Raw genomic sequence first — 26,380 nt, forward strand, 5'->3', positions numbered from 1 at the left:
TTTTTCTCAGTGGTACATGGAACCTACACAAAAATTGACCATGAATTAGGGCCTAAAAAGTAAATGCATACAAACTGGGAAAACATCTTCACAGTTAAAGGTTCTGATAAAGGCCTCATTTCCAAAATATATAGAGAACTGACTCAAATTTATAAGAAATCAAGCCATTCTCCAATTGATAAATGGTCAAAGAATATGAACAGACAATTTTCAGAGGATGAAATTGAAACTATTACCACTCATATGAAAGAATGTTCCAAATCATTATTGATCAGAGAAATGCAAATTAAGACAACTCTGAGATACCACTACACACCTGTCAGATTGGCTAAGATGACAGGAAAAAATAATGATGAATGTTGGAGGGGATGCGGGAAAACTGGGACACTAATGCATTGTTGGTGGAGTTGTAAACGAATCCAACCATTCTGGAGAGCAATCTGGAATTATGCCCAAAAAGTTATCAAATTGTGCATACCCTTTGATCCAGCAGTGTTTCTATTGGGCTTATATCCCAAAGAAATACTAAAGAAGGGAAAGGGACCTGTATGTGTCAAAATGTTAGTGGCAGCCCTGTTTGTAGTGGCTAGAAACTGGAAAATGAATGGATGCCCATCAATTGGAGAATGGCTGGGTAAATTGTGGTATATGAATGTTATGGAATATTATTGTTCTGTAAGAAAAGACCAGCAGGATGAATAAAGAGAGGCTTGGAGAGACTTACATGAACTGATGCTAAGTGAAATGAGCAGAACCAGGAGATCATTATACACTTCGACAACGATATTGTATGAGGACATATTCTGATGGAAGTGGATTTCTTTGACAAAGAGACCTAACTGAGTTTCAATTGATAAATGATGGACAGAAGCAGCTACACCCAAAGAAAGAACACTGGGAAACGAATGTGAACTATCTGTATACGCAACATATCTAACATATATAAGACTGCTTGCCATCTTGGGGAGGGGGTGGAGGGAGGGAGGGGAAAAATTGGAACAGAAATGAGTGCAAGGGATAATGTTGTAAAAAAATTACCCTGGCATGGATTCTGTCAATATAAAGTAATTATAAAATAAAATAAAATAAAATATTAAAAAAAAAAGTAAATGCATTTTTTCAAATCATGATACAATTAAAAATTACTTTCAATAAAGGGCCAGAGAAAGATCAACTAAAAACCAATTGGAAATTGAATAGTATAATCTGAAAGAATGAGTGGACCAAACAAATCTTAGAAACAACAATTTCATCCAAGAGAATAATAAGAATAACACATATAACAAAACTTATGGAATACACTAAAGTAGAAGTAATTTTATACCTCTAAATATGTACATGAATAAAATAGAAATCAATGAATTGGTTATACAACTAAAAAAGCTAGAAGAACAAATTTTTAAAATCCCAATTAAATACTAAATTAGATATTTTAAAATTTTAAGGAGGGATAAATTCTTTTCTTCCTTTCAACAAAATAGGAAGTAAGAAAACTTTTAAACTAGTAAATAAAATTAAAACTTGATTTTATGAAAAAACTAATAAAGCAGATGAAGTTTTGGCTAATTTGATTAGAAAAAGGAAGGAACGCAAATTACAAGTATCAAAAATGAAAAGAGTGAAGGTACCAGCAATGAAGAATAAATTAAAGCAATAAGTAGGACCTACTTTGCTCAACTGTTTGCCAACAAATCAGACCATTTAATTGAAATGGATGAATATCTGCAGAAACATAAATTGCCCATATTAACAGAAGAAAATATAAAATGCTGAAATAACCACATTTTAAAAATAGAAATTAAACAAGTCAATGAATTCCCAAAGGAAAAAAATCTCCAGGGCAAAATGAATTTGCAAGGACATTCTACCAAATATTTAGAGAACAATTAATTCCGATACAATGTAAACTACTTGAAAAAATAGGTGAAGAATGATTGCTACCTAATTCATTTTATGACACAAATATGGTGCTAATACTTAAAATAGGAAGAGCTAAAACAGAAAGAAAATTATAGACCAATTTTCCTAATGAATACTGATACAATAAATGAATAAATAAAACATTAGCTAATAGATTAGATCAATGTATCAATAGACAATAATACAGTATGGGCAAATAAGATCTATATCAGGAATGCAGAGCTGATTCAATATCAGGCAAACTATCAGCATAATCATATCAAGAATAAAACTAACAGAAACCATCCAATTATATCAATAGATACAGAAAAAGATTTTGAGAAAATACAGTACCCATTCCCATTTTAAAATATTAGAGAGCATGGGAATAAATGGAGTTTTCCTCAAAATGGCAAATAACATGTGTCCAAAACCATCAGTATGCATTATATGAAATGGTTATAAACTAGATACATTCACAATAAGTTCAGGGGATGACACAAGGATGCCTATTATCCCTACTATTGTTCAACATTGTATTAGAAATGTTGGCTTTACCAATAAGAAAAGAAACAGAAGGAATTAGAGTAGGCAATGAGGAAACAGAACTATCCTTCTGCAGATGGGATAGTGGTAGATCTAGAGAATACTAAAGAATCAACCAAAAAAAAAAAAACTATTTGAAACAACACTTTGCAGGATACAAAATAAACCCACATAAATCTCAGCATTATTACCAACGAAACCCAGCAGCAAGAGATAGAAAAAGAAATTCCATTTAAAATAACTGTAGACTATATAAACTATCTGGCAGTCTACTTCCCAAGAGAAATTCAGAAACTATATTAACATCATTACAAAATAATTCGTACAAATAAATTCACATACAAACAACTGGAAAAAAATATTGTGTTTATGGGTTGGCCAAGGTAATATAATAAAAATCACAGTTCTACTTAAATTAGTCTATTTATCCAGTGTCATACCAAATCAAATTGCCAAAAAAATTATGTTAGAAATATGCTTAGAAATAAATGATAACAAAATTGATTTGTAAAAAGAAAAGATCAAGAATATGGTGGGGGGCGGGAGGCGGGGAAGGGTGGCAGCTAGGTTGCGCAGTGGTTAGAGCATCAGCCCTGACGTCAGGAAGACCTGAGTTCAAATCTGGCCTCAGACACTTAACACTTCCTGGGCAAGTCACTTAACCCCAATTTCCTCATTAAAAAAATAATAATTAAAAGAAGATTATCAAGGGGGTTAATGAAAACTAATGCAAAAATAGCCTAACAATACCAGACAAATTACATTATAAAGAAGGACTCATCAAAACCATCTAGTTCTTACTGAGAAATAGTATGGTGACCATTCAGTGGAATAAGTTAAATACATAAGGCACAATATTCAATGACTATATTAATCTATTATTTGATAAACCCAAAGTCTCCAGCTTATAGAATAAGAGTTCACCATTTGCCAAAAATTGCTGGGAACAGAGGAAAATAGTATGTCACAAATTCTATAGAGAACTCAACTCACACCTCAACCCTCAATAAGGTGAAAAGGGGTATATGATTAAGCATAAAGATTGACACTATAAACAAATTAGGAGAGCAAAGGATAGTTTACCTATCAGATTTTTGGAGAAGGAAAGAATTTATGGCAAAAAAAAAAATAATAACCTAGAGAACAATGCAAAATGGATAGTTTTAATTACATTAAATTTGGCTCAAATTTTGATTTACTATTCAGGACTGAGCCTCATTCTAGAACCTGTGTGCAAGGTTTGTGTTTTAGAATACTCACCTCAACAAGCAAGGCCATGTTCTGATCACTGTGTCCCTGCTAGGATTGTCACCTCCTAGGGCTTTCATTGGTAGGGAGCCCCCAAGGCTGTATCATGATTAGTGGAACAAGTTCCTAGACACACACAAAGTGACTTTCTGGACCGTGTCCTTGAATGAGCGCTCACTCTCTTAGTGTGGCTTTCATTCTTGTTGCGGCCCTCCTGATTGAGAGCTCCAGGGATAAGAGCCCTTTAATCTCAGAGGCAAGATGACTGAGGAGGGAGACTCATAGACTGTGAAAACCAGTTCATTGTGCCGCACAGCCTTGTTGATGTACATTTTTGTAAGTGTGATCAGCACGTGAACAGCCGGCAATCCCCAATCACCTCTTAGACAAGCAGCTCGTGGGCTCTGCGTGTGCATGGTATCTGCCAGTGGGAGGACAGCCCATCCAGACATTCCAGCAACCCGCTCACAGGCCAGAGGCCCTGTCAAGGCATCTCTGCTCACAGGGCACTGACTGTGACCCTCGGGCCCATCCCTTTCCCATGACACACATGAGTACTCCTTGCTCAACAAGGTGCTTCTACAACATGACAGAAAACTTATTGTGCACCACAGGTGGAGGTGGCCGCTGTACTCTCTCTCAGCAGATCCCATGCCCCAGCACATCCTCTTGGCAAAGCTTTCATTTGGGGAGATGTGAAAAGAGGCAGGAAAAGGCAAGGCATGATCCCACTGAGCTCTTGTCAAACACCATCTGCATTATTCTCTCCATCCTGGGCACCTCAGGTGCTTTGTGAATGAAGGGCCAATAGAAAAGATATAATGATTATAGAAATGACCCAGCTTGGGAGTTGATTCTATATGAGAACTGAGAGACAGTAGAGAATTATGAATAAATCTGGGGTTATGAATTTGGGTGACTGGAGGAGTGATGGTATCCTCAGGTAAAGACATTTGGAAGAATCATAAGATTTGGGGGCAACATACTAGGTTTTCTTATAAATATGGTGAGTTTGACAGGGCCACTGGCTATCCAATTCAAAATTTCCAGAGGGAGAGTCCAAAAACCAGAAGATTTAGGAGTACTGACTTTTTAGAACAGAAACCCCCTAAAGTCAGGGGAAGTCAAAAGTATTGCATTCTCCTGTAGAAGCTATACTCCTTCAGGGAGTGTTTAAAAATTCCCCATTTAAATTGAACCTGAAAAATGCAGAGGATGTGGTGTGTGTTAAACAGTATCTTATATCATGGAGGGAAAAATAAGATCGCAATTAGCAATAAAGAGACTTGTGACTGATGGACTATTAAAAGTTTCGATATCCCTATTGTGATCATTAAGAAATCAGATGAAACATGGATTAATACAAGACATTGGAGGAGTAAACTAGAAGGTCTAATTTAGCCAGTTTTAAAAAAATAAAGCTTTTTATTTCCAAAACAATTTGGTTCACTTTAAGTTCCTAAAAAACGAATCTTGGATCTTGGCTTTGATACGTTAAATTTCCCACTGAGCTTGGGTTTGGTTGATAGAAAGTCCTGAGAATCTGCACTTCTCATCCCTGGAGGATCCTTAGTTTCAAATCATACCCACCTGTACCCTCTCAGGGGTGGGCTTTTAGGCAGGACCAGCTCTAAGCCCTTTAGCAACCTGAAGCAGTTAGGGAAGACAGGCCTTCATCCCTAGCTATAAATGAATTTGGATCCCACTTCTCTGTGAGGGAGAGCATGGAATCTTAGCTGCTGTTCTGACTCCCAAATCCCTGTGACCCTGTTGAACAAAAGGACCTTGGACTTTCCCCCTTGTATCCCTGATCTGAAGCCAATCCAATCACAGGGATTTTTCTATAAAATAATTACTGGGATTGTCCAAATGTATGCAAAATCTCTTCTGAAAATATCCAATTATTTTTCTGTTTCTTCTTACTCTCCCTTCTCTACACAGATTTTCACCTGATTCTGCTGTTACCTCCATTAAGGGTTTTAAATGGCAAACAAGAGGACTTTGAATCGGACCTCAGAGGCAACAGAGAGTTATTGGAGTGACTGAGGAGGGGAGTGACATTTGTTCTTATAGGGAAAAGAATACCAGTGTGGCAGCTTCCTGGAAAGATTGGAGAGAGGCTTCATTCAAATGAATGCCTGAGGAAGGTAGGATAAGAACTTGGATTGTAATTCAGTTGTTGTCTGAATGAAGGGGTCATAGAGAAAATATAGTAGCTAAAGGAATGGCAAAATTGGGCAGTTGATTCCACATGAGAGTTGAGAGATAATGCAGAGTTAAGAATAAAACTGGGATTATTAATTTTGGTGACTGGAGGAGGGATAGAACGCTCAAGGAAGGAAATATGGAGATGGGGATGATCTGGGGAAAGGTAATAGGTTTTGTTGTGATCCCATTTTTGTTTGAGATCCCATTAGCTGTCTAATTCAGAAAGTCTGGTAGCTATTTGGATGTGTGCAATAGGATATTAGGCTGCGTCCCACAAATTTTGTTATATTACCTCATTGCTGTAATTGTTAGAGATTATTTTTCCTGTGGTTTGTGTAATGGGCTGAAGTTCTTGAAGCTCTCATGGCAGAGGTCTCTCTTGGCACTTGAGGCTAATTAGCAATTGGATAATACCCTATTAATATGTTTGGAGAAAGAATGGCCCCTCCCAGTCGGTGCAAATTGGATGTGTTGTATAGGAGATTGCTGAGAGGATTTGGTGGGTGGGGTGAGAGAAGCAGAGGACTGCTGGCAGGGTTCTTGTGGTGACTGCTCTCCTTCCTATCCCCATTCCCCTTCACCTCAGCAAAGAATAAAGATTAAGGATTTTTCCCTTAACCTGAATTCCTCTGTCCCGCTGATTCTAAAACACACGGTCTTCACACTTTGCTCTTTACCTAATCAGCCTCTAATTATTTTTAGTTTAGTGTTTTATTTAAACATTTACTAGTAAAGCTACTTTTTAACTTTCATCTTGGTATGGTTTCAGGTTCCAAATTATTTGACTTCATCTCTCCACCTCTCCTCCCCAAAATGACAAACCATGTAATATAGAATTTACATATGCAATCATGGTCCACATTATGCCACATTAATCACATTATGAAAAAACCAGCACCCATGTTTTTCTTCATTTAAAAGTGCCTGATGGGAAAACTGAACATTTTATGCCATGAGCCGTTTCACCTTTAGCTCTTGAAGAGGACTGAGGCCCATCAGAAAGTGATAAGGTTGGCCTGCAAGTGAATTGGATCTAAGTAAGACAGGACTGCTCACAGTCATCAGCCTCACCCTTTCTTCTGGAGTATCTGAGTCAGGTCCAAGACAACAGGTCCAGACAACCAGTGGTGATGGTTCCTGCCCCATTTCTGCTCAAGATATAAGCCCTTCAATAACTGACAAACTGTAGGGCCCCAGAGTAGTGGTTTTCCTATTGTCACCACAAGCAGTTTTCAAAATGAAAGGATTTTACAAGCTAATTGACTAAGGCAGCTGGCTGCCTCCATTTGTCCAGGGAGTCAGGGAGTTGCTGATGAAGCATTTTCTGAAGTTCCTCTGCTGGGATAAGTTACGTTGTTCAAGCTTCTCATGAGAGAATTGTAGAAGACACAAGCCGGCTTCACAAGAAGAATAGCACTATTGGTGGACAGCCAGGACACTCTACAAGCTCCCCTGAGATGTCCGGAGAAAGGAAGAACTCCATGTGGGATGGATCCTCTGTTGAACTTATGTGAGACATAGGCAAGAGTCACACTTGATGCACAGATGTGCTTCTTTTTTTATTATTAAAAGCTTTTAACTTACAGAACATAAGCATGGGTAATTTTTCCAGCACTGACCCTTGCAAAATCTTTTGTTCCAAATTTTCCCCTCCTCCTCCTCAACACCTCCACCATCTGGCAGGTAGTCCAATACATGTCAAATACAGATATGTTTCTACATTGCTGGAAGGAATTTCAAATTCCTTTTTCAAAGTCACAGTACATGGAGATTTTCTAGCTTTGGCTCACTTTCATCTATCGTGGTTCATTTACAAATCCCCTTTCTTCTCCAGATTCTTCCTAGCCACTGCTTCTTATGGCACAATATTCCAATATGTTCATGAACCAAAATGGGTTCAGACTTTCTCCAACTGAAGAGCTCCCATTTTCTACTTTGCATCTATATTATTTTTCGCTACTCCCACACAATATAGAAACCAAAACATTGCAATTAATATTTTAGTTCAGCCAGAACCTTGCTCCCCTCATGTCCTTACAGTAGACCCCTTGCCTTGGGTTCTCTTTGTCACAAAGAATGGGCATTTGATCACCTTTTCACAAATCCTAATAACAAATGGCTTTGGAGAAAAGTTGGACCCATCATAGCCATATACACATCGCACTGCTGTGCCTTTTTCTATAGCCCCCAACACTATGTCCAGCCTTGGGGGTCATCTCCGCCAATTTGATGGATGAAAGGTGAAAACCTCAGAGTGGAAATCTTTCTGTGAATTATCTTAAGGAAACATTTTCTTTCTGAACAAATATGACAAGAGACCTATTGGACTAACTGCACAGGACTTGTATATTTAGGAATGTGTAAGTTTCCTGACTCAACAGGATGTAGTTCTGTTCTCTCCAAACTGCCAATCATAGCCAGAAAGTTTGGTGAAGTCTATGAGTTATTGGGTTGAATCTGAAGCTTAGGATCTAGCAAGAAGCAGCAATGAGTAGGGTTCACTTCAAGCTCCACTTTGGTTTCTCAAAGCAGTCAGAGCTGGAAGAGATCCTAACCCTAATCTAAAAGCACGAAGACCTGTGGAGTTAAAGTAAGTTCACAAGGCCACAGAGGTTCAGAACCCAGAATTTCAACCTCTGTCCTGAGTCCTGATCTATTGATCTTTCAATCCCACTGTACTGCCTTTCAGGTAGGGGACCAGCGGGGAAAGAAGGATCCACTATGCTTCTGAAGCTGTCTCCTATCCCATTTACTTTCCCTTCCTCATCCTCCCCATAGAGTTAAATGTAAAGAAGGCTAATTATGGAAGGCAGTTTCCCTACCAATCTTCTCCCAGTGATCTCTACCACATCTAATTTCCTCCTTATTTCAATGCCTTGACATTTCCTGACATATCTGTGGTGAGAACCAATCAGGTTTTTAATGCAACTTTTTCCATATTAATTACATTTATAAGACTTCTTTCTAGTGTGGGTTCTTTGATGTACAATAAGAACATCCTTTTGTCTAAACGCTTTTCCACACTGGTTACATTCATAAGGTTTCTCTCCAGTGTGGATTCTTTGATGTTTAGTAAGATGTTCTTTAGTTCTAAAAGCCTTTCCACACTGGTTACATTCATAAGGTTTCTCTCCAGTATGAACACTCTGATGTAGACTAAGATTTCCTTTAATTCTAAAAGTCTTTCCACACTGATTACATTCATAAGGTCTCTCGCCAGTGTGGATTCTCTGATGTGGAATAAGCGATTGTTTACATGTAAAACGCCTTCCACACTGGTTACATTTGTAAGGTTTTGCTCCAGTGTGGATTCTCTTATGTTTACTAAGATATTCCTTTTGCATAAAAGCCTTTCCACACTGGTTACATACATAAGGTTTTTCTCCAGTGTGGAGTCTCTCATGTTTAATAAGACATTCCTTTTGCATAAAAGCCTTTCCACACTGGTTACATTCATAAGGTTTCTCTCCAGTGTGGAGTCTCTGATGGGAAGTGAGAGATGTTTTCCGTGTAAACCCTCTCCCACACTGGTTGCATTTGTAAGGCTTCTCTCCACTGTGGAATATCTGATGTTGAGTGAGATATTGTCGTTGTTTAAAAGCCTTTCCACATTGGTTACATTTATAAGGTTTCTCCCCAGTGTGCAGTCTCTGATGTTTAATAAGATATCCCTGGTCTCCGAAGGCCTTTCCACACTGGTTACATTTGTAAGGTTTCTCTCCAGTGTGGATTCTTTGATGTACATCAAGATGCCCCTTAATCCTGAAAGCCTTTCCACACTGGTTACATTTATGAGGTTTCTCTCCAGTGTGGATTCTCTGATGTGAAGTAAGATATCCCTTGTCTCTAAAAGTCTTTCCACATTGGTTACATTCATAAGGTTTCTCTCCAGTGTGGATTCTCTGATGTGCAGTAAGATATATCTTCTTTCTAAAACCCTTTCCACACTGGCTACACTCATAAGGTTTCTTCCCAGTGTGGATTTTCTGATGCTGAGTAAGAGCTGCCTTACCTCTAAAACCCTTTCCACACTGGTTACATTCATAAGGTTTCTTACCAGTGTGGATGTTCTGATGGTATGTGAAAGATTTTTTATATGTAAAACCCTTTCCACACTGGGTACACTCATAAGGTTTCTTCCCAGTATGGATTCTCTGATGTTCAGTAAGAACTCCCTTACATCTAAAACTCTTTCCACACTGGTTACATTTATAAGGTTTCTCCCCAGTATGGATTCTCTGATGTACAGTAAAATCACTCTTGCTTTTAAAAGCCTTTCCACAGTGGTTACATTCATAAGGTTTCTCCCCAGTATGGATTCTCTGATGTACAGTAAAATCACTCTTGCTTTTAAAAGCCTTTCCACAGTGGTTACATTCATAAGATTTTGCATTAGTGTGGATTTTCTGATGTAGAGTAAGATTTCGCTTATATCTAAAAGCTTTTCCACACTGGTTACATTCATGAGGTATTTCTCCAATGTGGATACTCTGATGTAGAGTAAGAGATTGCTTGTTCTCAAAACTCTTTCTACATTGGTTACATTCATAAGGTTTTTCTCCAGTGTGGATCCTCCTCTGATGTCGAGTGAGAGACTGCCTTTTCTTAAAACTCTTTCCACACTGGTTACATTCATAAGGTTTTTCTACAGTGTGTATTTTCTCATGTGCAGAACGAATTTCTCTCCAAATGAAGTGTTGGTTCTGAAAACTTTTCATTTCAAGTCTGATCTCACTTCCTGTAACAATAAAAACATTTAAAAAAGAAGGGCAACAACAAACAGGAAAAGAAACTCCTCCCTCCCCTGCCTCCAACACTCTTCCCTCCATCAACAGAATAGAAGCTCAGTTAAAATCTATTTCCCCAGGCAAAGAAAAAACTCTCACATGGGCAGCATCAGTCCCTTAATGATCTCATTAGTTGACATTCCTAACATGATGTAATTTCTAATGGGCTTGAAGCACAAATAAATTGAACCCTCACAATAAACCTGTGACAACACAGAATACTTTCATTGTCACTACTTTCACAATTCAGGCCACCGGTTCAGAGGATAGAGGGACTTGAGCCAAAGCCCTGTAGCTGAGACAGGAATTCCCACGTAGTGAATGGGCAGACTCTGCCTTCAGTAGTTAACAAATTAGTTCAATTCTCATTTTTTCCCTTTTCCTTTCACCGTGTGCATTTTCTGGTGATCACTTTCAATTTTATTTTTTCGCTGTTACATTATCTGAAGTCACATTCAGAATGTGTTTTTTTTTTTAACCTGAGACATGAGATTTTGTTCTGATGCAATACTTTTTTTTTAATTGATTGCCACAGCTTATCATCATATCCCCCTGCATATCCTTTTAACAAACATAATGTTTTAAAAATGATGGAAATCACCCACATCTGAAAATATGTGTCTCATGTAGGAAACTGAGTTAATCATCCTGTGGTATGGAAGGGCAGAGCTTGGCTATTGCATCTCTTCTCCCTTTTGAAGTTCACAGGCTCCTTGAAGGAGAGAGACAATGATAAAAGGATTTGACCCCAAAATTTGTTAATACAGAGACTGTATGAAGTTGCAAATTGTCGACTGGGATAACAAGTATGTGTACATGTCTACCTTAACAAATATCTTTCTCGGTAACTTGAAACGATCATGATCAGGAATATGCAGGTTTTGGGGTTCATGGGGTCCTTCCCTCAAACTCTGATGGCTCCTAAGTACAACAGATTCTTTCAGATTCTCAACTTGACAACAAATCGTTTCCAAAATTCCAAGAATGTTGGATGTTCACGAATAAAGGGCCACAAGCCTGCAAAGACCCTTAGTGGCTCTTTTGCTGCCCCAGAACAGTTCTCCCCTTCCTGAATGACCTAATAAGATGATCACATCTCATTAAACCTATAATCTCCAGATCAAGACATTATCTTGGGAGAGAATTCTGGGAAGATGGTGAAGTATGTTGCAAAATTTTAAGCTCTCATTTTCCTCACAAATAGAACCAATTTGTGTCTGAGGGCAAAGAGAGAGTAAAAAATCAAGATATGGGGCAGAAAAGGGGTTCTCCAGATCCAATCTGAGGGGATCTGAAGAAAGACCCCAGACAGAGGATTAATTTGTGGGAAGCGTGCTATGTCTGTGGAAACCTCCTGTGGGGACCCCTTGAAAAAGCTGGGTGTGGTTGCAGCCTTAGCAGGAACCAGAGACTTTTGCCTACTGGGATAAGTGAAGTAGGGATAGGAGATTGGGAAGACCAAGAGAATCTTCACAGATTAGAAATCCCAGGCCCAGCTGTGTTGCTAAGACCTGAGATTCAGTGATGGGACCAGGAATAATTGAAAAAGAGATCTGCCTAAAAAAATCTGAGAAAGAATTCCAAGGCTGGTCTTTCCCCCAGCATTTATTTCATGGTATCTCCCCAGGAGCCCCTTAAGCCACAACTCTTACATCCCTGCTTTCACCTCACTCACCTGGAGAGCAGCTCCTCAGGCATTCTTGGTCCAGCACCCAGGGTACTTGCTTTTGCTTAAAGTAAGAGATCACATCTTCTCTGGGAACTGGAACCCCTGAGCATGGAAATAAGGTAGGTATCAAGGAGAGAAGCTTGAAATTTAGTTCTATTTAGGGAATGGGGTGAAAATCCAGAGCTGCCTCATTGAGATTCAGCTCATTATATTGAAACATATGAGTCTATAGTCACCTACTAGTGCTTGTCATGCAAGAAAATCATAATGGGGTTTGTCATATCATCCTGTTGTACAACTTTTATTTGGAAATAAGAGTCAAATAATCTTCTCCCCCTTCCACACCTGTTATTCTATTAGGTTCATTTATGGAAGAAACTTCGAACACCATTCCTGGATAAAAAGGGTAATTATAAAATTATTCTGTACATATTTCTATTAGTTCTTTATCTGGATGCAAATAACATCTTTCTTCACTTCAGCTTTTTCTTAATTTGGGTATTTAGAATAATCAAAGTAACTTAATTATCAGAACTTTTTGCTCAACAGTATTCTTGCTAATGTATTTAAAGAAGGCATAAGGCACAGCCCATGGGAAACAGTAGATGAAAATGAATGCTCATTCCCTTACCTTCCTTTCCCACCACTGGTGCTGAAATTTGAAGGCAAGAGGAAAGAAGCTTCAGGACAAGTTTCCTATACTAGAAACAACCATGGGCTTTGGGTTTGATGCTTGCTATAAAGAAGAATATTCCCAATCCTAGCCCCGTGCCAAAGAAGGACAGGTTGTCATCAACAGATCTTCCGGAGCAATTTTCAGAGCTTTGGTAGACCAGTCTGTGTCCAGGTAGAGGTCAGCCAAAATCAGCTGATTAGATCCTTGTGTGAGATGCTTCCACACTGGTTTCATCTCTGACTTGAAGCTACCTAGAACTATTAAGTGACAGCTTCAGGAACAACAAAGGACACCCTCAGTTTTCTATGATACCAGGCAAATTTATACAGGAGGACTCTGGTACTTGGACACAACAGACCAGAACTTTTTCCTTTCCCACCGATATACCCCCCAACCTTGTATTTGAGGAAATGATGACACATCCCTAGACTGCAGATTCAGAGTTAACCAGGAAATGTCCTTACCCAAGGAGAGTAGGTTCCGGGCATTCTCCAACATGACTTCCTTGTACAACTTCCTCTGAGGAGGGTCCAAAAGGCCCCATTCCTCCTGGGTGAAGTCCACAGCCACATCCCTGAAGGTCACCAAGTCCTAAAGCACCAAAGCCATGAGACATAGAGCTGAAAGGCACTTCAGAATTCAAGAATCCAACCAAAGCTCCCCAATTTACAGGAGGAAACTCAAGCAGAGAAGGGATTGGCTCAAAGTTCATGCCATTTCTGTGTGTCAGTCAGCTCCTGCAAGCACGGTCATTAAGAGTCTTACTGAATTTTGAGAAAAGCATTTTAGAGAATCAGCTGATAAAGCTGAGAAATGGCTTATTGAATGCATTGCCCTGTGGAATCAGGAAGAGTGTGTTTTATTTGTGAGATAGATGCATCTGTGGAGAGCAAGAGGGTGATGGGAAATTTCTTCCTTTAGAAGAAGTGATTTAAGTATTGTATTTAAAGACAATTCTGTAAAGAGTCTGAGAAGTTGGCAAGTACAGCATGCTCTGGGAAAAAAGTTTTATTTCTTCTGTGAGATCCCCCCAGGGATGATGTTGATATGGGCAAAACAGCTCATGCCTTTATTGGTCATTGGTTTCCTTTGTTTAAAGCAAATATTCCTCAGTTTTTATATTTCATTACAGAGAAACAAGAAAAACTGGAAAAGAGGCTTCCTTAATTAAAAAAAATTCATAGAGAAAATATTGCCATTTTTTATGAGAAATAAATGTTTTACAAAGCTGCCTAGCAATGTACAAGCTGGGGAGAACAGGTATCATAAAAATAAGTTAAGAAGCCAACAGATGGACCCTATATAGAAGAAACTGGCCAGGGGTGGGAGTACCCTGATACTCGAAAAGGACCATCTCTATTTCCCACCTGCTACAAGTACATCATTTTGGATTTCTTCTTTGAAACATCTAGTTTTTGTTCTGATATGAATTTGAGCTTATTCACTCCCTTTGTCAGCAAGAACCCAACCTGCCATTATCAGGCATAACAAGTCCCAACTAGCCTGTCTGTATAGAGTAACTGGGAGAATGGAAATCTATCCCTCAAGCTTCTGGGCATCTGTATACAACATTTGACATTCTGATTACCATGTTTTGAGTCTGGGACCCAGTCTGCCAGGTGGATCCCATAGGGTTCCTCTTTGATCCCTCCCTGTAAGCTCCCAAATGCGTGCCTGGTACTTCCCCTCCTAACCTAAGAGAAGTCTATAACCAGAGAGAGGAACATGGGGACTGAGTGTGCATTATGACATAACATTTTCACTCTTTTTGTTGTTTGCTTGAATTTCATTTTCTTTTTTCTTTTTTTCCCCTTTATGATCTGACTTTTCTTGTACAGAACAATAATGGTATAAATATGTATGGTTATATTAGATTTAACATATATTGGATTACTTGCTATCTAGGGAAGGGGGTGAGGAGAAAAGGGTGGGAAATTGGAACAAAAGGTTTTCTATTGGTTAGTGTGAAAATTTATCTTTGAATGTTTTCAAAGTAAAAAGCTTAAAAAAAAATAATAAAGTCCCTTCCATACATTTTTTTTTCTCTTTTGTTGAGGCATTTGGGATTAAGTGACTTGCCTAGGATTACATAGATAAGAAGTGTTAAGTATCTGAGGCCAGATTTGAACTCAGGTCCTCCTGACTTCAGGGCTGTGATTATGGGTCAGGTCTGGATGGAGGGCACTCACCTGACCAGGTCGCAGGCTTCCAGGGCTCATTCCCTCTGGCTCCAGGCTCCCTGTGTACACAGAAAATTAATCAAGGTGACTCCATGTTGTAAAGTTCCTCTGACTGGGCCCTAGTCTCTATTTACCTCAGAGTCCTGCTACCTCTAGCCTTTATGGCCCTACAAAAGAACCAGCTACTAAAGGTCTGAATAATGTAGGTCAGAGCCTCTGATGTGCTTTCTAGAGCCCCCAAATTGTGCTGCCAAAATATACTATGTATTGCAGAGCCCCCACAATGGGATGACAAAATACACCATCCAGACTAGCTCTCTGGAGGATCTTGGGACCAGCCCGAGTCTTTGGTCTTTGGTCTTTGGTGGAGGAGTGTAGAAGGCAGGAGACCCACCAGGATGGTCAAACATGGAGTTCTCTTATTTCACTTCCTCTCAGCCCTTAAATACTTAAGTATGATTACATCATTACAACACACTCAGCATGTGCCAACTAGAGAACCATTACATCATCACAGTATACTGTGCAAGTGCTAACTATAAGCACCCTGCTTATATGGTATGAAAATGTCTCTCTCTCTTTTTTTTTATTATACCTTTTTATATACAAAACATATGTACTGGTAATTTTACATCATTGACCCTTACAAAAATCTCTGCTTCAACTTTTCTCCTCCTTCCCTCCACCCCTTCCCCCACCCCCGAGATGGCAGGCAGTCTCATACATGTTAAATATGTTAAAGTATATGTTAAATACTATATATGTAATGTATATATATGCCTCTTACTGTAAGTATCCCTTATTTCAGGTAGAATGCAGGTGGTCAAGCCCTTCTTCATTTCTCAGGAAGGGTAAGAACAGGAAAGGAAGGTGGGGAGCCAAAGCAGACAATGTCAGCGGGTTCCCTCTGGGGTAAAGGGTCTTATACCTTACCCAGAGTTCCCCCACTATCTGTGGGGCTCTACATCTCCCTCTTTCTTTTGTTTTAGTTGAAACAGGTATACATAAATCCATTAACATGGGAGGTATTACACAAGCAAGTAGTAATGTAAAAGATTTCCTGTAGTGTTCTTTTCTAAAATATAATTGTTCTCTGGGAGCAGATTTTTCAGGGGGCTTCTGGAGGCAGCCTTAGTTTCATTTCCGTGTAATAATCACCTCAAAATGCAGCCAGGTGTTAAAAGTTCAGTTCTTTATTGTCTACTTCAAAATAGCCTGGTAAGCTTTCTTAGGTTCTGAGAGCTCTTGTTGTTAGTCCTTTACCTCTGCCAGCTTCAGCCTCCAATTCCCTCTGAATCCTGGCTCTGAATCTCCTGACTGATTTCTGGCTCTCATTCTCCTCTACTGACTCCTGCTTTTACTATCTCTTCCTCTGACTCCTGCTTTTTCAATCTCCTCTAGTACTTGTCCTTTTATATGCTCTTTTAGAGGTGTGAACTCAAAGGTTGATTCCTTCTCCAAGAGAGTGGGATTGTGGGTTCCTGACTTGTGAATCTCCTCCACTGAACTTGTGAATCTCCCCAAAATGTGAACTTCAAAGGTGCTAAATACATTAGTGAGCTAGAGAACTTGTTAAGTACCATGCTAAAGTAGACAGGCAACTTATCACTTTGTAAGAATCCTAACAATTTCCATGAGACCTGGAAGGATGGTATATAAATAACAATCACACATACACTTCCTTCAGAATTTTTGGGGGACTATATACAATTGGTAGTTCCTTAGTGTTTCTATGGTCTTTTGTAGACATGCTTCTAACATTTGTTTCTCAGGTGCACACCCCCAGATATCATCCATGCAATGTTACTATGTTACATGCAATGTTACATACAATATTACTTTTGGAAATGCTTTTCTTACTAGAATAATAGGAGCAGTCACTTATATTTGACACATAGTAGGACTATTTTTTGTTCCCTGTGGTAAAATTGCCTATTCATATCTTTTATAAAGCTCAGCTAAATTAATGCCCAACACTAAAAAGTCAAACCTTTTCATATCCTCCTTAACTAAGAGGGATAGAAGAGAAACAATACTTAGTGTGTATAACCCAAAGAGGCTATTCTCTAAGCAACTGAGTAGAACATGGAAGTCTAGCTGAAAAGTTCCTATTTCCATCTGTTCATTTGCTTTTCTCAAATCAGTACCATCCTCCATTTTCCAGATTTCTTCTTTTATAGCAAATACAGGAGAATTCTGAAATCTTAAGAGAATGTTGTAAATGATCTTGGTGAAGTTGTTCCTGTACTATATCTAATCATTCTTGAATTTTTTGACTAGGTAAGGGCCACTGTTCTACCAACACTGATGTATTAGTTTTCCATTGAACGGGAATAGGTGAGAGTACAGGCAGGCCTTCAACAGCAGCCCTGCCTAAAAAGGCCACATAGTCAATTGTAATTGTGACATGGGAGTGGGCAAAAGCTTCATGGATGATGCTGATGGTGTCAATGCCCCGACCACTCCTACTCCCTCTACCCATGAAGATGAAGTTGAGAGAGCAGGGTCAGGAGATGGGGAATGCCTTAAGGATGCCTGCTTGGGTGGAGGTGGAGGAGAAACTGAGTTGTGAAAGTGAGAAGCACTTTCACTTGGGGAATGACTTGTATTCTTATAAATCTGACTCAGTTCTCTATATATTTTAGAAACAAGGCCTTTATTCATAAACACTGGCTACAGCTTTTTGCTTCCCTTCTAATCTTGGCTATATTGGTTTTGTTTGTACAAACCCTTTTTAATTTAATGTAATTAAAATTATCTATTTTGCATTTCATAATGTTGCCTAGTCCTCTTTGGCCATAAATTCTTTCCTTCTCCAAAAATCTGATAGGCAAACTATGCTGTGCTCCCCTAATTTGCTTATATTATCACTCTTTACATCTCAGTCTATAATCAGTCCAGCATTCTGCATCACATATGTCCGTTGTCACTCTCTATGTTGTTTCTTCTCCTTACAATTACATAGTCTTCTAAATGACAATGTTTGCTGTAAATGTGCATGCATGAATGAAGTTTTGTTGCTTTTAGGTTAGCAAAAGATAATGTGGTGGTAGGGTCTTGAGATGCACAAATCTTCACTAATAACTGACCAGTGCTGTTGCTGTTTTCAACCCTATTCCACCCAAGGACATTCCCTTGTCTGAGCCTAATCTAGCCTTAAAATTAGCCAGGATTAGATAAGGTTGTCCTCTTTTGGCAAATTGAGGACGAGCATCTCTAGTCTTCTGAAAATTTTCCTTTAACCTCATCAAGGTTCCTCACAATGGGAAGATAGTCACTGAGGATGCAACCATGGCATTTTCCTACAGGTGCCAAGGGTATTGTCATAAGCCTGCTATTCAGTGTTTTTGGCAGACATACAAGGTTGCTGAGTTGATTTGGTTTGATTGCTAAACTATACCAACTTCACAATGCTCCCCCTTCACTGAGCTCCCTGCAGAAAATCTTATATGTAGCTCTGCCATCAGTAAAGTGGCCTTCATTTGCAAGTCTTGTTTCACTCAGGGTTGCCATTTGGATGAGACACCTGTTAAGTTCTCTGGCCACTAGAGCTGTCCATTTTTCAGGTTTGCTGCATTATCCATAATGGTGTACACATTCCAAGTATTGGTGAGTGAAATCTTTGTAGAAGTTTTTATATGTGTCTGTTTGTATGTGTGTGTCTGTATTTCTGTCATAGGGTGGGGTCCACCAATCATGGTAAACAGGCCAGGGCTGATTAAGCAAATTTTTAGTGCACCTTTTCTGGTCCCTTCCTCATACCAGGGGGGATTATTTTCAGCAGCTCATACCTCTAGGGAGCTGCTACATCCCACTGCTGTGTCCAGTGAGAAGATGGCTGCATGGCTCAGGTACTTATGTGTAGGTGTGTGACTATAGCTTCCAGTGTATTCCCTCCGGTTACTTCATCACTTACCTGTCACTACAGGACTTTAAAATAGGAAAAATGATTAAAATAGTCTTTTGACTCAAGCCCAAACTGGATTTAAGCAAGACAAGAGTTGCACAAAGTCATCAGCCTCCTTTTCTCCTCCATAATGATCACAGTGCAGTGGCTGGACAGAGTGAGGAATGGGGATGATTGCAATGGATGATGTTTTTGATGTCTAAGGAAGCTCTGAGCACTTCACTTTTTGGACAACAGAAGGAAGAGGCAGTATGAAGTAGGAAGACCTGGTCATGAAAATCCAATGGCTTTAAAGAGTCAAGATAAGGAAGATCACTTTATTCTTGCTACTCTACCCTTCATGCCATGAATGCCAAGGGAAGCAGGTAAATACATTAGAAGCTGCTAGCTTGAGCTATCAGTCATCCTGAGCTTCTCAGTATTTCTTTCTTTCTTTCTTTTTAAAAAAAATTTAATAGCTTTTTATTTACAAGTTATATGCATGGGTAATTTTACAGCATTGACAATTGCCAACCTTTTGTTCCAATTTTTCCCCTCCTTCCTGCCACCCCTTCCGCTAGATGGCAGGATGACCAATACATGTTAAATATATTAAAGTGTAAATTTAATACAAAATAAGTATACATGACCAAACCATTATTATGCTGTACAAAAAGAATCGAACTCTGAAATATTGTACAATTAGCCTGTGAAGGAAATCAAAAAACAGGCAGGCAAAAATATAGGGACTGGGAATTCAATGTAATGGTTCTTAGTCATCTCCCAGAGTTCTTTTGCTGGGTGTAGTTGGTTCAGTTCATTACTGCTCCATTAGAACTGATTTGGTTCACCTCATTGCTGAAGATGCCCAGGTCCATCAGAATTGATCATCATATAGTATTGTTGTTGAACTATATAATGATCTCCTGGTTCTGCTCATTTCACTCAGCATCAGTTCATTAAGTCTCTCCAGGCCTTTCTGAAATCATCCTGTTGGTCATTTCTTACCGAACAATAATATTCCATAATATTCATATTCAGTATTTCTTAATATTTATCTATCCAATATGATGCAAATGCCCATCAGTTTCACTGTTGCAGCTGTTGCAGCATCTCTAGACTATGCTCCATTCTACCTCCCTTCATGTCCTTGTCTAGATTACCCCTCCCTGGGTTATTAAGTTACCCTAATTCCCAGTAAGATCAGGGGTGAAACAATGTTGCCATTTTCATCACTATAATGCAACATTGTACTAGAAATGTTAGCTTTAGCAAAAAGAAAAGAAATTGAAGTACTTAGAGTAGACAAAGAGAAAACAAAACTACCATGCTTTGCAGATGATATGCTGACATACAGAATTCTAGAGAATCAACTAAAAAATTACAAAAAACAGTTAACAACTTTAGGAAAATTGAAGGACGTAAAATAAACTGATATAAATCATTAGCAGAAAGAACTAGAAAGAGAAATCCCATTCAAAATTACTGGAGACAATATAAAATATTTGGGTTTCTCCCTGCCAAGACAAATCCAGGAATTATATCCACACAATTAAAAAACACTTTTCACAGAAATATAATTATGTATAAGAAATTAGAAGAGTGTCAAGTGCTCATGGGTAGCCAACGTAGATAATAAAAATAATAATTCTATCTAAAATCAATCTACTTATCCAGTGCCATACCAATCAAACTGCCAAGAAATTACTTTACAGAGATGAAAAAATACTAACAAAATTCATTTGGAAGAATGAAAAGTCATAAATGTCAAGGGAATAAATGAAAAAAAAATGCAAAGGAATGTATTATAAATGTACCTAAAACTATTATAAAATGGCAGGCATTAAACCATTTAACAGAAGAGTGGATCACTGCTATAGGTTAGGTTCACAAGCCACAATAGTCAATGACTATCCTCTCACAAGAAGGGGATCCATTTGGGACTGAGTTGGACCCCCAGCAGCCACTGGCAAGTGGCTCCTAGTATCACAAGAAAGAAAGGTATAAAACTCTTCAAAATCTATAAAGAAGTAGTATAATAAGGCAGGAGTGATGGTGGGAAAGGAGATTGGAGATAAAGTGTGTAAGTTAATGACAATGGGATAAAGAGGGAGGGAAAAGATGGAAGGATCCTTGGAATTGGGGGGAGGGGAGGCTTAGCAAGGGAAGTTAATAGGGAGAAATAAAGTAGAAGAGTTAGCAAGGATAGCAGAGGGGATACAAATAAACACAATAACAGTGAGTAGGAGTAGAATTTGTTAGGAAAAAAGTAGAGGTAGTAGTAATCATTGATCTCAGACAAAGTCAAAGTATAAAAAAGTATTCATGCAAAAGAGAAATTTACATTATATGTCACCAATAATTACATTATTTTTAATGTATGTGTATCTGCATCTACATATCTGTATATGTATGTGTGTGTATAAATGTATGTTTACATAAATATATCCATTTGGGGGGGTGGAATGGAAATGGGGGAAAAGGATTAATTAAAAAGGGCATAGCACAGAACAACAAGAAAAAAACCTACAAGGAAACAAAGAAAACATGGATAGTTATGAATACCAACAACTTCTATCATTATGTTTTCTTGAAATGGAAATTTATTTTTACATATTTTGAATTCCTCCCTTGTGTTCTGCTGGGCACATGATATAATGTACTTTTTAAAATCCTCTTTCTAATTTCTTTCTTTTATTTTGTATTTAATTTTTAAGTAATGAAGTTAAAAAGTGAAACAAAATGTTTTTTTAAAAAGGAGAAAAAAGAAAAAAGAAATTGCCTCTCTATACCCGTTCTAGTCTTAGAGCTTACTCTCTAACACATGTCCTTTAATTCAGTGGCACTAGCTTCTTGGCTTATCTCAGTTCCGGGCATTTTCAATGGCTATTCCTTATTCCTGTAATACTTTTCCCTTGAAGTTAGGCTGCCAACCTTATCCTTTATGACCCAACTGAAAACTAAAAACTACAGCAAGTATTCACTAATCCCTCTTAATTCTTGTTCCTTCCCTCTTCTAATTAAGTCCTATTTGTTCTGGATTTAGCTTCCTTTGTACACATTTGTGTATTATTTCCTACAATATATTGTACATTACTTGAAGGAATTGTCTTTTGCCTCCTTTTTTTTTTATTTTTAAAAATTTTTTTAATCCTCAGTGCTTATCATTGTGGCTGGCACTCAATAGGTGTTTAATAAATGTAAACAGAATTTAATTGAAAAGTTTTAGTCCTTGATAAAATAAATGATAAAAAAACAAATACCATATAATTCTCTCTGTCCTTTCTTCCCCCTTCTTTCCTGCATCTTCTCATGTTGTAATGTAATCCCGCAAAAAGAGATCAGAAGATTTTGTCCATGGTACCTTTTGTCCTCTTCTACATTGTTACCTCTCCCAGATTTCCTCATTTATCCCTTTTCTCTTCTTTTTCCTTATTTTAATACTTATAACATTTCCTAAAGCCAATTGTATTAAATTATATGTATTAAGTATGTCTTTGAAAATTGCATTTTTATTGCAGAATTGACAATGATCCTCTCTATTGAATTTAGATTAGATCTGTAGTATTCACCCAGTTTTTCTCCTATTAATTTCCACTTGTCTAAATCCAATTCTTTTTCCAGAGAGAAACAAGGATACATGTGCTTTACAGTTTGTAAAAGTTCAGTGATCTGCTGTAAAATTATAATCAAACCCTTGCTTTCCATAACTTTGACAATGTTCTCTAAACATTTTCCTTGAACAGAAACAGAAGGCTGTTTTCTAAATATCTGTCCCATCTTAGCTGAAAATTCTACTTTAACTCTTTTAACAAAATTTCTTTGTTGTACTCACCCTAATTGCTGGGTTGAAGAGTCTTTTCCAATGGATCAGGATCACAGGCTTTTCTACTGAAATCAGGATCAGAGCTTTTCCACTGAAATCCACTGAGGGGTCTGTCAGTCCCACATTCAGGGTGTCAAAATGTGGTGTTTTTCTTCTCTTAAAATAATATAATAATGGTTCTCTCTGAGAAAGAGCAGGTTTCTCAGTGAGGTTTTTTGGAGGCAGCCTTAGTTGCAGTTGAAAGTAATAATCACCTCAAAATGCAGCCAGGTGATAAAAGTTCAGATCTTTTATTGCCACCACTATAGCCCGGTTAGCTTAGAGGCCTATCTCTCTGCTTGGTTCCAAAAGCTCCTTCCAAATGTCTTCAAATCCAAAGGTTTGTCCTTCAGCCCAGCCAGCACAAAGGTGAATCTGTCTTGCCTCCGAGAGAGGGCATCTGGCTCTCAATCTCCCAGAGTGCTCCTCTCCAACCCAGTCAATGTTCTGAAGTAAAACTCCTCACTCAGAGAGGGCTTCTGGCTGAACTCAGTTGACGTTCCCTTCTCAATCTAAATTCGGCTGAACTCTCTACTGAGTCCCTTCTTATATATCATCTCGCAAAGGTTGACTCCTCCTTCTGGAGGTATACCTAAGGGAGGTGTGAATTCACAAAGTTACAAAGTTTGCTTTGTGAATCTTCCATACTTGTGAACTCCAATGAGTACTGATGTGAACACAAGCATTGTACCAATTAGTTCTACTTAGTACCTTGTTTCAGATTCTGGCCCCAAACATCTCCTTGTAAGATCAGATCAGTGATACTGAACCATGCTAAATTAGATAATTGTTGTCTCTATCAACTCTAATGACTTAACAGTTTGTAAAGATTCCAACACTTTTCCCTTGTGTACTTTTAGAAAAAAGTCTCTTACTGGTCTTTCTGTTATTACTTTTTTTACTGTTGTCTATCTTCAGTTTTATACTTCTTTTGTTTAGGGTATTTAAGAAATAAATTATCTCTTCCATTGTGGGGTTTTTTTTCCCCAAATGTTTTGGGCTCCCCTTCGTTATTAAGCACATACTTTTTGTCCCAAATTGTTAAACTCCCATCTGCAGGATAGGTCACATGGACTGCATCCTGAGCTCCAATGTTCTGTGGAGCACTTCCTTTCCATCCTCATTTCTAGAAGGTTTGCATCAGTCTGGCAGTATTTTAAAGTCCTTTCCTTTATATTTGAAAATCTCCTGATGGCTTGTGGGGCTTTTTGTTCCTAAATTGAATTGTTAAATGTAACTACTAGTAGTTTCAGAGGTTGCTGTTTTATTTTTTAAATCATTATTACATTTTAATTTATAGAATAAAACAAGCATTTCCATAACATAATATGATACAAAAATTATTGAATATGAAACTGAAAATTTATCATTCAAAACTTGCTATTCCTTTCAAATATACAAGAAATTTTGTTAATTTCAGCCAGTTCTCAATTGATGGGTATCCTTGCAATTTCCATGGCATCACAAAGAAAGCTACTATAAACATTTTAGAATATATTTTCCCCACTGGGACACTGATACTTGGTTGGTGGAATTGTGAATGCATCCAGGCATTCTGGAGAGTGATTTGGAACTATACTCAAAAAGCTAGCAAACTGTGCATACCCTTTGATCCAGCAGTGTTACTACTAGGCTTATATCCCTAAGAAATATTAAAGAAGGGAAAGGGACCTGTATGTGCCAATATGTTTGTGGAAGCCCTTTTTGTAGTGGTCAGAAACTGGAAACTGAGTGGATGCCCATCAACTGGAGAATGGCTGAATAAATTGTGGTATATGAATGTTATGGAATATTATTGTCCTGTAAGAAATGACCAGCAGGATGATTTCAGAAGGCCTGGAGAGACCTGCATGAACTGATGCTGAGTGAAATGAGCAGGACCAAGAGATCATTATACACTTCAACAACAATACTATATGATGTTCAATTCTGATGGACATGGCCCTCTTCAACAATGAGATGAATCAAATCAGTTCCAATGGAGCAGTAATGAATTGAACCAGCTACACCCAGTGAAAGAACTCTAGGAGATGAGTATGAACCACTACAGAGAATTCCCAATCCCTCTATTTTTGTCCACTTGTATTTTTGATTTCCTTCACAAGTTAATTGTACACCATTTCAAAGTCCAATTCTTTTTGTGCAGCAAAATAACATGTATACATATATTGTATTTAACATATACTTTAACATATTTAACATGGATTGGTCTACCTACCATCTGGGAGAAGGAGATGGGGGAGAAGGAGGGGAAAAACTAGAACAAAAGGTTTTGCAATTGTCAATGCTGAAAAATTATCCATGTATATATCTTGTAAATATTTAATAAACTCAATGACTCTAGCTTCTGGAATAAGAACTCACTAATTGAAAATAATTACTGGGAAAACTGGAAAATGGTATTACAGAAACTAGGCATAAATTAATATCTCACACTCTCTACCAAGATAAGATTGAAATGGATACATGATTTAAACTTAAAGGGTTATACTTCAAGCAAACTCAGAGAGCAAGGAATACTTTACCTGTCAGATCTTTGGAGAAAGGAGGAATTTGTGACCAAATGAAATAGAGAACATTATGAAATGCAAAATAGATAATTTTGATTACATTAATTTTTTTTTTCACAAAGAAAGCAAACCACAACCAAGCTTAAAAGGAAACCAGAAAAATTGGAAAATAATTTTGACAGCTGGTGTTTCCAATAAAGGCATTATTTCTAAAATATATGGAAAACAGTCAAATTTTTAAGAATATAAGTCATTCTTCAATTGATAAATGGTCAAAAGATATGAACAGTTTACAGATGAAGAAGCTATCTATGACCACATCAAAATTCTTTACTCCACTGATGATTAGGAAATACAATTTAAAATAATCCTGAGGTGCCAACTCATACCTATCAGATTGGATAATATGAGAAAAAAAAGAAAACGATAAATGGTGATGTGGGAAAACTGGGACACTAATGCATTGTTGGTTGAGTTGTGAACTGATCCAAGCATTCTAGAGAGCAATTTGGAACAAAGCTCAAAAGGCTGTAATATTGTGCATATCCTTTGATCCAATAATACCACTAGTAGGTCTATAAAACATAAGAGGAAAAGGACTTCTTTTTTCTGTTTTTTCTCTTTTTTTCCCCTTTCCCAATATGATTCATAAAGAAATGTGTAGTTTGAAAGTTAATATACATGTATAGCCAGAATAAATAAATCAATTTTAAAAAATAAAATAAACATTAAAAAGCTGGAAAAAACGTGTTGGAATCTTTACCTAGGATCTGTCCCATTTCAGCCAAAAAAGGTTGTACTCACTAAGTTCCTGGTCACTGGAGACTTCTTCAGTAAAAGTAGGGTCCTTGGGCCCCACCTTGGGCGCCAAATGTTATGAGGTCAAATGTTGGAGTTCTTGTTCTT

General features: G+C 38.0%; 2 protein-coding genes across 7 annotated transcripts in view; both read right to left on the reverse strand.

The window, feature by feature from the left end:
• LOC127552251 (zinc finger protein 347-like) overlaps positions 1–26,380 on the reverse strand; it is a 141,379-nt gene that overhangs the window by 52,149 nt on the left and 62,850 nt on the right. The window contains exons 2-4 of one of the 6 annotated variants that reach the window (XM_051982854.1): positions 15,223–15,272; positions 13,498–13,624; positions 12,364–13,290 (exon numbers count right to left, since the gene is read on the reverse strand). The exons of the other annotated variants lie outside the window; for them this stretch is intronic. Of the exons in view, the coding sequence (XP_051838814.1) occupies positions 13,118–13,290; positions 13,498–13,624; positions 15,223–15,252 (330 nt within the window). The 5' untranslated portion in view covers positions 15,253–15,272 and the 3' untranslated portion in view covers positions 12,364–13,117. Of the gene's footprint in view, positions 1–12,363; positions 13,291–13,497; positions 13,625–15,222; positions 15,273–26,380 lie in introns of those variants that run through there. 6 annotated transcript variants of the gene reach the window in all.
• On the reverse strand, positions 7,430–11,768 carry LOC127552250 (zinc finger protein 260-like). The gene has a single exon (XM_051982843.1). It carries the CDS (start codon positions 10,728–10,730, stop codon positions 8,841–8,843), a length of 1,890 nt encoding a protein of 629 aa, XP_051838803.1. The 5' UTR covers positions 10,731–11,768; the 3' UTR covers positions 7,430–8,840.

The sequence above is a fragment of the Antechinus flavipes genome, chromosome 2 (assembly GCF_016432865.1).
Source record: "Antechinus flavipes isolate AdamAnt ecotype Samford, QLD, Australia chromosome 2, AdamAnt_v2, whole genome shotgun sequence".
NCBI classification, from domain to species: domain Eukaryota; kingdom Metazoa; phylum Chordata; class Mammalia; order Dasyuromorphia; family Dasyuridae; genus Antechinus; species Antechinus flavipes.